General features: G+C 39.5%; 1 protein-coding gene across 2 annotated transcripts; it reads left to right on the top strand.

Annotated features, from left to right (window-relative positions):
* Positions 1 to 799: 799 nt before the first annotated feature.
* On the top strand, positions 800 to 12,001 carry cep135 (centrosomal protein 135). Of its 2 annotated transcripts, none has more exons than XM_056764387.1 (26): positions 800 to 1,083; positions 1,341 to 1,480; positions 1,685 to 1,875; positions 1,963 to 2,130; positions 2,221 to 2,362; positions 2,992 to 3,076; positions 3,450 to 3,578; positions 3,681 to 3,896; positions 4,930 to 4,995; positions 5,349 to 5,499; positions 5,721 to 5,953; positions 6,375 to 6,530; positions 6,660 to 6,794; positions 7,093 to 7,170; positions 7,498 to 7,649; positions 7,794 to 7,909; positions 8,199 to 8,353; positions 8,448 to 8,503; positions 8,642 to 8,810; positions 8,951 to 9,061; positions 9,141 to 9,326; positions 9,405 to 9,614; positions 9,704 to 9,906; positions 11,047 to 11,151; positions 11,289 to 11,460; positions 11,579 to 12,001. In XM_056764387.1, the coding sequence occupies exons 2-25, from the start codon at positions 1,362 to 1,364 to the stop codon at positions 11,446 to 11,448; spliced, it is 3,492 nt and encodes a 1,163-aa protein (XP_056620365.1). In that variant the 5' UTR covers positions 800 to 1,083; positions 1,341 to 1,361; the 3' UTR covers positions 11,449 to 11,460; positions 11,579 to 12,001. The 2 variants fall into 2 exon arrangements, with proteins under 2 accessions (XP_056620365.1, XP_056620363.1); XM_056764385.1 differs by having other exon boundaries at positions 11,289 to 11,444.
* The last annotated feature ends 242 nt before the right edge of the window (positions 12,002 to 12,243 follow it).

Raw genomic sequence — 12,243 nt, forward strand, 5'->3', positions numbered from 1 at the left:
AGGGATCTTTGTTCTGGATAAAAAATGCACGAACGACTTTATTAGAAAATGTTTTACGGATTATCTTTACCCTAAAAGCCATAATAAAAATAACATCCTACAAAATTTTGATAAAGACTCAATCACTAAACTAAGAGCAATGTATCTAACACTCCCTATACCTCCTAAAGTGAAAGAAACACACTTCAAAGTAATGAACAATATTTACCCCCCTAAAAATTAACTGAGTCTTCTCTTTGGTAGAGATGACAACACATGAACATGTTGAAACGACCATGTGTTTTTCTCATGTAATGTGATACAGACATTTTGGTGTGATGTATATAAATGGGTAAAGCAGATGTCTTCATTCCCAGCCTCTTCTCTAGGGACGCGAGATAACATTTGGATTGATATTGCAAAACAAGGGTAATGAGCTCTGTACTAATACAATTGTATGTCTAGCTAAATTCTTCATCCACAAATGTAGAGTTGTGAAATCATTTCCCCAATTATTTTTTTTAAATGAATTTAAACTGTGTGAAGTCTTTAAAAATGTTGAAAGATCCTAAAGCACAAACAATATATGATACCCTAAAATACTTCCCAACTGAGGTTAATAGCTCAACAATAACGGAATTCTCCAGAATTTAAATATTAATCTATTTTATTTACATCTTTTTTCTAAGACTGCACATATATTTCCTGTTTGTATTTAGAGCTGCTCCCTCAGAAGAAATAAATAAAAATAAAAATAAATTAAAAAAAGCGGTCCTTATTTCAAGATCCGGCGCCATTTTTAAACCGAGTTACCGCCACCGGAAGCGCGTTGACTGGGGAGGGGATCTGCCTTTACTTGTAAGGTTCGCTATCTTCAGGACAGTTTTACGATATGGTTATGCTGAAGAAAATTATTCAAGATACGATTGTACAAGACATTTTAGGGTTAATTGTTGCATCGTCCATTGCATTTCCACCTGACGAGAAAAGCGTTTATTTTCGCGTGCCACAATCGCAGAATGGGGGCAAGTAGAGTTTACTGGCTTTTGGAGACAGACTGACAGCTTGTGAAAATACGGTATATAAACAACCCCGAGTTTGCTAGTAAGTATAGATTGTGGCGTGTATCGACTAATATAACTTGATGTATTAACGCATCCTTTGAAGTGTCAACGTAACAACTTAACATATGCTGTGATGCAGTTTAGGGTCGCAGACCATAAGGTTTGTGATAAAATCATTGTTAAACAAGTTTAATGGGACTGAAAAGCTAGCAAGCGATTTGACAGCTGTCATATTGAGCAGTCTCTGCTAAATCTGTGTCGAGAGCTTGTTGTAAATCGATGAATGTGCATTTAAAGCGGCGTGTTTACAAGCGTTGAATGGCCATGACGACCAGCGCAGAGCGGAAGTTCATCAATCTGCGCAAGCGTTTGGATCAGTTGGGCTACAGACAGCCGCTGGCCATTGAGTGTCTCCCACTGGTCGAGAAACTCTTCAGGTAAATGTTGTTATATCCTTGTCATACACACTATGCTTGACTATACAAGCTATTGGATTTTTGCTCAAATAACCCTGCTGAAGTAAACAAAAGAAATGTGATCTGTTAGAAACAGCCAAGAGTCAGAAAAAATAAACAAGGGTTGAAATGTTTTTGATGCGTTTTTATTTTTGCATAACCAAACTGTTTTTATGTGTATGTCAGTGATCTGGTCCACACCACGGAGAGTCTCAGAAATGCCAAGCTTGCTGCAGGAAAGACAGAAAAGGACAGTCGGAATCTGGATACCATTCTGGAGCCGTATAAAACTGATAATGCTCGACTAGTCAAAGAGAACAATGAGCTGCATCTTGGGCTTCTGAAAGTGAAAGAGGAGAAGGATCGCATCAGCAGAGGTAGGGTTTCTCTATTCTGTTCATATTTTACTTTGTTTAATCCACTGTAATAAAGAATCATTAAAGCTTGCGTGTTTCTATTAACAGAGCTGAAGGCGTACATCAGAAAACTAGAGCATGAAACCACCGATCTGAAATTTCTTAATAATCAGTATGTTCACAAGGTGCGGTCCCTTGAGAAAGACAGCAAGGCCAAGACGGAGCGAATCTTTCAGCTACAGGAGAAGAACATGCAAGCTGTGGTTCAAACACCAGGTTGGTTGAACAGTTTTATCTTTTGGTTTTGACATCAGTCTGTTTATGTTACTATTTGGAAACGTTATCATCAATAAAAATTCATTTCAGGTGGGAAGAAACGATCAATCCCGTTCAGACGCCAACGGATGCAGACAGATGAACTCCTCCCACCTAGTGGCCCCGCCCCTTCATCTGTGGCACAGCCAGTTGATCCATACATCGCTGACCTTTTGCAGGTGGCTGATGACAGGTGAGAGAAACAAACAAATCAATATTTTCCAAAATATAAGAATTATAAAAAAAATCGCCATTCTAAACAGTGGACCAGGGCTGCTTAGTCGCCTGTCAATGGCGTCATATCCGCATTACCCTTTGTTACCGCCTTTACTGACGTAGCAACCGTGTGACACTGTCGTAGACGGATGCGGAAGTAGTTCGTACCGTCGGTCCATCTAGCATTATTGCAAATGATGTGGGTACTTTCAAAATAACTTTTACTGTGATTGATTTGAACACTTAAAACTGCGGAGTGTTATCACACCATTGAATTGGAGAAGTACTGTAACATCTATGACTAACAATTAGTTTTAAATCTTACATTACTCGGGTCTTACTCATTATAATTAAATAAAATGATTTAATCAAACGCAATATTTATAAAACTTTATTACTTTACTTCTTCCGCTAACATGATTACTCGTTCCCGTATGACTGATCTATCATCAGCGAGGGAGTTGAGGACAACATATCCCATCATTCTCATCAAGCTACGCTATTGTTGTTGTTTTGATCATGCGCCCTCTAGCTGCGATTTCTACAAACTATACCTTTAAATAGTTTTTGAAATGTTTTTCATGAAAAGATTAACATGTATGTTAGGATCCAGGAGCTCCAGAATGAAGTGGCACAGCTGATGCTTGACCTGGAGAGAGCGCAGGCAGGAATCAAGCATCTCAATAATCAGGTAATGTCTTTAATTTGCCCTTGTTTAGATTCCAGTATACAGAACAGTGGGAAATGTACAGCATATTAGTACAAGAACTAAAACATCGGCTCAGTAGGCTAATACAGGGTTACTCTGATGTGGAAGAATGTTTATTAAGCTGTTTGACAGCTGTTGAAAAATAACTTGTTGGGATTTTCTTGCTCAATAAAGACATTTGCCTGAGGGAGAACAGCTAAAAGCAGTTATTTGCAGGTGTGATGAAGTCCTCATGAATTTTTAGCATGTGTACTCGTGTGTTGGATGCAAAGGAATTAAGCTGTAGGGAAAGCCCAAGGGAATCTAAGATCCGTCCATTGAAATGTAACTATTCACTTTTTTCCTCTATGGACAGGTGGAAGAGCGAGACAAAGAAATTGAACGTCTGAATCGAGCTCTTGATGGAGGTCGACCCAATGATGTCATTTCTCTGGAGGCTCAAAACATCAGCAATGAAAAGCTTATTGCTCATCTGAACCTACAGGTAGAAATGTATTGTGTACCTATGGATCTGACAGATAGCTGGTGGATTAAGAGTCCAGTTCATGACGTCCTCTGACGACAGCCAATGACTTCTCTATCACAGATAGAATATCTGCAGGAGACAAACAGATCCCTGGAAGAGAAAGTTGAGGGACTGCAGCAGAGAAAGAAGACCGTTTCCAGTGAAGTTGCCGATCTGAGCGCTCGAAATCAAGAGCTGTGCCAGGAACTCACGCAAGTAGATCAGCTCGCCCAGCAGCTTGAGAAAGACAAAGAGATGGTTCTGGAGACTGCTGACATGGAGCTCCAAGAGGCCAAGGTGATTGAGGAAGGGTGTATACACCAACTTGAACATGCTGAATGATAGACAGAGAATTGCGTTTATGATTTTCAAAAACGTCTGTGCTGTTTACCTGATTTTGCAAAGGGGCTGTCACAGAGACAGGTGTGATTTTTTTTTTTTAAGACCCCTGTTAAGGCTTGTTGCAATAGTTGGTGTCACGGGCGATACAAGGTGTCCACCCGCCTACCGATTACATCCACCGCGGCACCGACCCCTGTTTTCAATTTGAATGTTTATAGTAATAAATCACTTAGTTTGGTTAAAGACTATTTAGCGTAAGCGGAACAAGTGTGGCAGCAAAGATCAGAAGCAGGAGTCAGATTTTGAAGTAAAGTGAGTTGACTGACAAGACGATGGTGGAGGCTTTTCTGGCAAAGAACATGTAGTAGAATATGTAAGCGGTGTTATCAAGAGGCAGTTGAGTTTACATTTTCTTTTTGTTCTAATTTCAGCCATTTTTTTATCATAATGTTTTTCGTTTAGCATTCCTTTAATATTCGTTTCTTATTAATTTATGTAACATTGATGTTTTTTCTTTTTTTATTCATTTCTTTTTTATTGACTTTTTGTTTGATGTGTGTCGTGATTATTCGTTTTGTAAGGCGTGTGTTTAATATAAACAAATGCCATTGTACTTTTTTGTAGTTTTAATGAAGAAGGATATTAAACCCACCATTAGTTCAAGCAATTGCCCTTCCCGAATTGCCGCTAATTCTAAACTGGAAGTAAAATGCGTCATGCGAACCCCCGGTGAAGTAGAATGCGTCAACCTAGCTGAAGTGTTACCGGTATTTTTACTTGTCTAATAACCGGTGTAAAAATGTCATCATCGTCACTTCCTACCCCTGTTTCACGTTATTATTTTTATATGATACAGTTGTCATGTCAAAAACATAATGTATTATTTTAAGTATTTTATTTAAGGTATAATTCAGTTATTCTTTCCTCCCCTCGTGTTGTTCCCAAGTTCCCATGTTGTTTACAGACAAATACTCTATTTAACACACAGAAAGAGATTCAGCGTCAACTGCGGGAGATAAGGAACCTGGAGGAGGTCATCTCTACATTAAGACTGGTACGTGCAAGGGTCCATGAGTTCACTGCTGTCCACACAGAAGCATGTGAAATGAGCTGGTAAATTAACCATCTGCTTCAGAACTGCACATTTATCCCAGTTGGTCTAACATGACTTGGATGGCATAATATAACTCTCAGATATAAGAATAATGTGTTTAATTTCAATATTTGCTTAAATTGATTAGAGGACCTTTTAGTGAGATTTCTGGCTGTCGCAAAAAAATTACATTACATTACTACTATCTACTACTAACCAAGCTTAGATTGTAGTAATATTTTGTAATGGTTCCATTATAGAGAAATGTGTAATTGTGTTGGCTGCTAATGTTTTAAAGTGATAATTCATTTCAGGATATGGCTGATGGAGATCATGAGAAAGACCGACTGAGAGATCAGCTCCTTGAACTTCAAGAACAGAATGAGAAGATGGAGGGACTCATGAACTTATTCAAAGAGGAGAAGAAGAGACTTCACGACAAAACCGAAAGGATGACACAGGCTGGTGAGATGGGATACTCGATGCTGTGTTTTAGGCATGCATAGAAGGACAGACGATAAAATTTATTCCATTGGCTCCAACACGAAAACATGGCGTTAGCAACACATACCAATAGATAAATAATGAAAAACTTTAAATACGCATCTGTTTGTAAATATATGTGTGGAGGGTGTATTACAGCTTCTGGTTTGTCTTTATTAACTGCATTACTGTGATTGTTTCAGATAAGGAGATGATTCTGGAATTGGAGCGAATGCGTGTAAAGCATGGGGTGTGTGGAAAGGATCCCTCTCCCTCCCGCCTGGACGCCTTTGTGAAAAGTTTAGAGGAGGAAAGGGATTATTACAGACAAGAAGTGGAGCGTTACCGCACTGTGAAGGACAGAGGGAACAAAAGCCCCACCCCTAGTCCAGGCAGGGGGAGGAGCCCAAGAGGTAGAAGCAGCTGGAATGCACAGGTGAGTGTGCATTTTTTCTCGATTGCATATTTATGTATTTTTGCATAGATCATTATCCGATTTGGAAGGTTTATCTTCATTTCATCCATTGACATTTTAAATGCATTCTATTAACTTTAAACTACTCATTTTGGTATATCTAATATTAAACAGCTGTCCAGAATGAAGATCTGCAGTACCACAGTTCTATCTTGTGTGATATTGTTTATAGGAAAAATAAATCTCCCCTTACTTTAAAGCAATCTAGAGATTTTTTTGTCTTAAAAAAGTTGTATAGATTTAACATGCATGCAGTTCTTTGATACACAAAGCAGTTCAGACATTGTATAAAAGATGTATAACAGTTGCTTGTGTACCTAGTTACATCTATGGTAGTTTTGTTCTTTGTCGGTATAAAATGTTGGATGTTTTGCGTTTTTAGAGAGATTTCGCAGATGCAGAGCTCTCACGTGCAGTAAAGGAGAGAGATGAGCTTCAGTCAGTGCTGCTGGGCTTTGAGAAACACATGGAGGACATCCAGACCCGAGTTAAACTACTGACTGCAGAGAGAGATCAGCTCAGCACTCAGTACCAGCAGGTGAGGCACCAGGACTGAGACCGTTGTATAAATCCAAAGCTTTTCTGTTTGTTTCTTGACCACTGAATTAGGATACACATAGCATAGTTTTCTAAGAGAACAATTCTGAATAAGTCTGTTTGAACGCAGGCTCAGGAGGAATTGAGACGTGTCTATATGGAGCTTGAGTCACCTGAACTCCAGAGCAGGACCAGAGACGACAGAACACAGACTGAACTCCAAAGAATTACTGCAGAGAGAGACAGACTCAGAGACAGACTCAAGGTGTGTGTTTGGGACAAAGTATTTGAGCAAACAAATAGCTGCTATGTAGCTTTGAACAATTTTTGTGGTTTATTTAAGACACTCAGCTCAGTTGGTAGTATATTTGCATTAGAAGCGCAAAGGTCATGGGTTAAATACCCTTGGAACACAAGTACTGAAAATGTATACCTTGCAGAAAAGCATCTGCCAATATGTGACTGTAATGCACTTTTAAGCTGTAGTGCACTTGGGATGAGTGATACCGCTATGCGTTAAAGGGCAGTGTTGCCAAGATAAAAATGTGCCAATATTTTTGCAGGGTGCCCAGACTACAGCTCTGACAGACAGAGAACAAGAGGAGATCAGAATTCTTGAACTGGAGAACACCGTTCAGATGGTACAACATTTCAGTCACAACTTACATTTGTTTGTTTATATTTACACAGAGGTGATTATTTCTGCATTTTAGTTCAAAATTATGTCCCTGTAATGTTACCTTTATATAAGCAGGATTTCAAGCTGTGGAAAATGTACCATTTGTATATTTTGTGCTGTTGGGACGTTTATTTTAAGTAATCATGCAAGCATATGATTTTACTGACATGTATCCAAAGCAATCTGTATTTTCTGTGATATTTACTCCTGGGACATCTGTACAAGTTGATACATAGGGTATATTGGTTGTGTTGAAGTAAGAGATGTGTGTATGTGTGTGTGTGTGTAGCTGGAGCGAGAGAAGGCTGATCTGCGCACTCAAGTGTCTGTTTTTAAGGAGAATCGTGCTGCTTTTGAAAAAGAGCTGCAGGCTCGGTCTACAGTCATGGTACAGAATGCAGAGGAGGCGGTACAGCAAAGAGCTGAGAGCTGCGCACTGAGGTATTGTGTGTGTGTTTTTTTGTAGTCATGTACACCACTAGAACAGTCAGGCATCTGGGCCTGTTGTTTTGCTTGTATGTTTTATATTTGGCAGCAGTTGTACCCAGAATTCCACAGCAGATTGATATGTGTGTGTGTGTTTAGATTGCTACAGGAGCAGATGGAACAGTCTCTGTCAGATGTTCAGCACAGATTATCCGTGAAGACCAATGAACTACAAGCGGCCCACCAACAGATTGACAAACTAGAGGAGAAAATTGGTGTGTGTCTTTATCACTCTGTGCTTTCTGTGCACTCTTCCAGTTTACTCAAGCGCACGACTGCATCTAATTATTGACTATTCCCTCTCGTGCTTCTTAATTTCTTTCATGCATTTGTCTCAGTAGTGGTGATGTCAACAATAACAGTGCTTCAGTACCAAGTCAATAAAGTAGAAATATTTATAAAATACTCTCAGCCTTTCTCTAGTATTGGTTTGAGACTAATTGTATTGGTGTCTTTACTGTCTAGTTATAATTCTAATTTGTGCGTGCATGTGTATGAATTTAGCTGAATTTAGTAGACATGGTTCGTCACAAAAGAATGAGGTTACAGCACTGCAGAACGCAATAGCATCACTAGACCGAGAAAAAGACACCCTGCAGGATGCAGTGGACCAGAAGACTGAAAGTATGGTACTGCTACAGGAGGAGAGTCATAGGAAGGTACAGCTGACACATACTGACATCACAAATAATCTACTGTTTAGAAAGAAGTGTTATTGTTTCAAAGCTCTATAAAGTTGATTTTGCCCGGCAGGAAAAGACTCTAGTCGAAGTCAGGTTAACCGTCACAGACTTGGAGAACTCTCTGGAGTAAGTGTTTGTTGTTGATTATCCGTTCGCATTTGTCTGTAATGATCCTTGTACATTTTGAAAGTGGTTCTGTCAGTATTTGATGCCGAGATGTTACTTCGTATAGAAAAAGCAGATTTTATTGTGTCATTATTTCAGTCAGCTGAAAGGGGTGCTAAACAGTCGCGAGCGGGAAATCGCCAGCCTCCGCAGACAGCTGGACCAGTCGCACGAGGAGCTGTCATCGATCAGTCGAGACCGAGAGGTCGCGTTGAGAGAAAACCGCAGATTACAGGAGGATCTGGCCACCATGACCCGAGAAAACCAGGTCCACTTCCTTTTCCATTCCGTCTTCTCTGACCGTCCTTCTTTTTGGAATTTCGTGACATTGGATGCTTTTTGTTGGATGGAAGTGAATAAGGCAGAAATATTTTACAATCGCTCGCACCCCTTTCTTGTGTTTTGAAGGCAGTGCATGCAGAGATGCAAGATGCTCTGAACGAGAGAGACGAACTGAAGCTTAGAGTTCACTCGTACATCTCAGAAGTGGCTCGGATAGAGAGCTTGATGGCTGCCAAGGTAAGCAACCCCAAAACCTTAAACTTTAGTCAAATAATCATATTTTAAACATGCTCTATTTTGTTTTGTATTCATATAGGAACAGGAAAACAGGGAGATGTTGAAACACTTCCGCTCCATCCACTCTGAATCACAGGACATTGAGTTGAAGTTACAGCAGGCTGAGGAATTAAACAAGTCCATCAGACTAGAGTTACTCTCGTCTGACACAGAACGCAGACACCTGAGGGAAAGAGTCTCGCTGCAGGACAGAGAGATACAAGAGGTATGAGTGCTACCGCAGGCATCTCGATTAATGAAATGTCTTTCCCTGTTTTTAATTGCTGCATCATCTTTTTCTCAGCACTTGAATGCTATGCAAGCATATGAATCTCAGGTGTCATCACTGGCACGGGCAATGTCTCATTTAGAAGAGGAAGTACAGACGGCTCAAGCTGAGAAAGCTTCAGTATTGGAAGATCTGGCTTCCATCAGGGAACTCTGTGTTAAGCTCGACTCCAGCAAAGCGGTCACGGCTTGCCAGCTAACTGCTAAAAGCATGGAGCTAGAAAGAGTAAGACCAGCATTCCATCATCAAACTGAATGAGCATGTGACTAAATAACACCAAACTGAACTTTTCATCAATTAAACTTTGACCCCAGGTGACGGGTGAACTGGAGGATGTGCGCTCGGAGGTGGAGGTTCTGAAAAAACAGCTGGTCAGTGAGAGGTTGACTGTTCGCAATCTGGAGGCCCTGCTGTCTACCAATCGGCAAAAGGAGTTCCAGACGCACCTAAGCGCCAGTGAAAAGGAGTCTGAGCTTAAAGTGCTGAAGGATCGCCTCACTCTTGCAGACAGCAAAACGTAAGAGAAGATCAGTTGACTGTGAAAGTTAAGGGGGGAAGTAAGGTGACTGAGGTTTTAAAATGGTGCTGTAAACTTATTCACAAACTTATAACAATCTACTGTAAATGGTTAAGTCTTCAAACAATCATTCTGTAATGTGAACGTACAGGATAAAGTCAAATTAAGGATGTCTGTAACAACTGGACAACGTGTCTGCTAGCATCCTTGTTCTTCTCGACGGCACTTGCTCAGGTGTGCCGGGTCATTTGATGTGAATTCTTGGACGCTCTGTTTAGTTGCCAGGGTGTTTTGAACCAATCATCTGAGCTATAAATGCTGTGTTTACAATTACTCTGGAACCACAGAAGGCCACAGCTGATGAAACAATAAAAACACACACAGTCCCAAGACCAAACACTCCTATGCTGTGATATGAATGATCGAAAAAATGGTCCATTTGATGCTTTTAAAACATATCTGGCACTAGTAAAATATCTAATATAATGATTTTTTTTGTTGGCATAAAAATATTTTTTATGCAAGAATAGAGGGATACTTTTGAATGCCTGTATATGGAGAAAGATGCCTTTTGATTTCAGATGGTGTAGTTACAGCATCTACAAGCAGGCAGTTTATTTCTCAATCCATTAAGCCTCTAAGTCCACTCATCCTTTTTTAAGGACGCAAATTTCATGTTTGTTTTTAGCTGACATAGGAGCCAAAGTCTTGCAAGATGATTATACAAGCACACACCCATATCTTTAATAGTTTGATTTTGATGAAATGCATTTTATAATGCTATACTGCAAAACATTTGTTCAATTTCATAAGGGCACTGTATTCCTGTATATGGCATTATACTGACAAACATTTTGCGTGGGTTCCTGTTTGTTTTAAAAGTAACTTTATGACATGTTTGGTATACATTCAGGATTGTGTCTATTTGAAGTGTCCATTCAATGTTGGTTTCTTGAAAAGAAGCAGTTACTCAATTGCATGGCATTGCCCAGCGCAAGTGTGCAGTAGTTATGGTGATCCCTGATAACAGCGAATGAAACAAACAGACATCAATCAAATAAGGGCATGTCAATGTACTCCAGCACAGTTAGTCAGATATTTTATCTAACTTTATATGTGCACATTTTCTTTTATCTTTAGGGCTGGTCATGCTCGAGAGGTTTCTCAGCTGCGTGGCAAAGTCTCTCAGCTGCAGACAGAGATGGATGTCCTTAAGAGACAGCTAACCACTGAGCGCTTTGAAAGGTGACCACATTTAATCATGAACATTTTCCAGTCTCTGTGTGCGCGTAGAGGCATATAATTTTTTTTTTTCAATAGCAGAATGTCTTAGTTTAAGTGTTGTTCTCCCTAAATTTTGTATCACTGTTTTTCTCCATAAGAGAGAGAGCCGTGCAGGAGATGCGCAGACAAGGCTTGTCTTTCTCCTCTTTGCGTAGCTCGTCACCCCTCAGCACCTCCCTCAGTCCACGACCCGTTTCTCCTGAACGCTCCATCCTCCGCACACCAGAGCACTCCATAGACAAAATACCAGAAAAGTGAGTCTCATATAAGGTCTGACATAAAACATAATACACTTGAAAACTATTTCAGACTGATTTCATTTAAGGAATTGCATTGCATCACAAGTGTACAAGTTTCTAAAGTAACAGCCGTTTATCTTTAATTTCAGAAGTGTGAGCTTTAAGGATTAGAAAAGGTTTGATGTGTTGAACACATTGATGGATCATTCCTCCAGGACATCAGAAGAGCAACCTGACACATTTGCATTGACATAAGACATTTAGTTAAGGTATAACATGGATGTCTTGCGAAGATTCTTTTCTGAAGCAAGCTTGGGATCAATTTTGAAGATCCTTTATTTATTTACTGGGTAAATTATGCCCTAAAGCCAATGAGTAGAACAGTGTTGTTTGTCTAGTTGTGTTTTTTTTAATAACTAATGCAAGACGCAATGGTTGTTGTCTGTTACATTTTTGTATTGTCGTTTTTATTACAGAAAACAAAGCTGTATTTCATGTATTGATGTTATATTCGTCACACAGCAGGCCTTTTTACATGTTACTAATATAAAGAGTGTAACTGTTTTAAAAGATGACTGAGGTGGAAAATCGAAATGATTAGATAGTTAATATGACCATGTTACTCAGGGTGACACTACAATACCAATCACACATGCTACCCAGATTTGTGCTTTATATGTTTACATGTTTCTAGCCGATTGTTCGTATTGACTGATTAATTTATGAATAAACTCTTTTTGATAAAAGCTTTTTTTTCATAAATTAATACAATGGCTAGCTAGTTTGTGTACAGTTTAATGTAGTTTCTTACAAT

Source organism: Triplophysa dalaica, chromosome 13 (genome assembly GCF_015846415.1).
Source record: "Triplophysa dalaica isolate WHDGS20190420 chromosome 13, ASM1584641v1, whole genome shotgun sequence".
NCBI classification, from domain to species: domain Eukaryota; kingdom Metazoa; phylum Chordata; class Actinopteri; order Cypriniformes; family Nemacheilidae; genus Triplophysa; species Triplophysa dalaica.

Excerpts from the sequence above, each read along its gene's own strand:
- cep135 (XM_056764385.1), top strand. The coding sequence starts at position 1,362 with ATGGCCATGACGACCAGCGCAGAGCGGAAGTTCATCAATCTGCGCAAG. Across the intron at positions 1,481-1,684 it reads CTGGTCGAGAAACTCTTCAG|TGATCTGGTCCACACCACGG; the intron begins GTAAATGTTGTT and ends TGTGTATGTCAG. Across the intron at positions 11,445-11,578 it reads ATAGACAAAATACCAGAAAA|AAGTGTGAGCTTTAAGGATT; the intron begins GTGAGTCTCATA and ends CTTTAATTTCAG.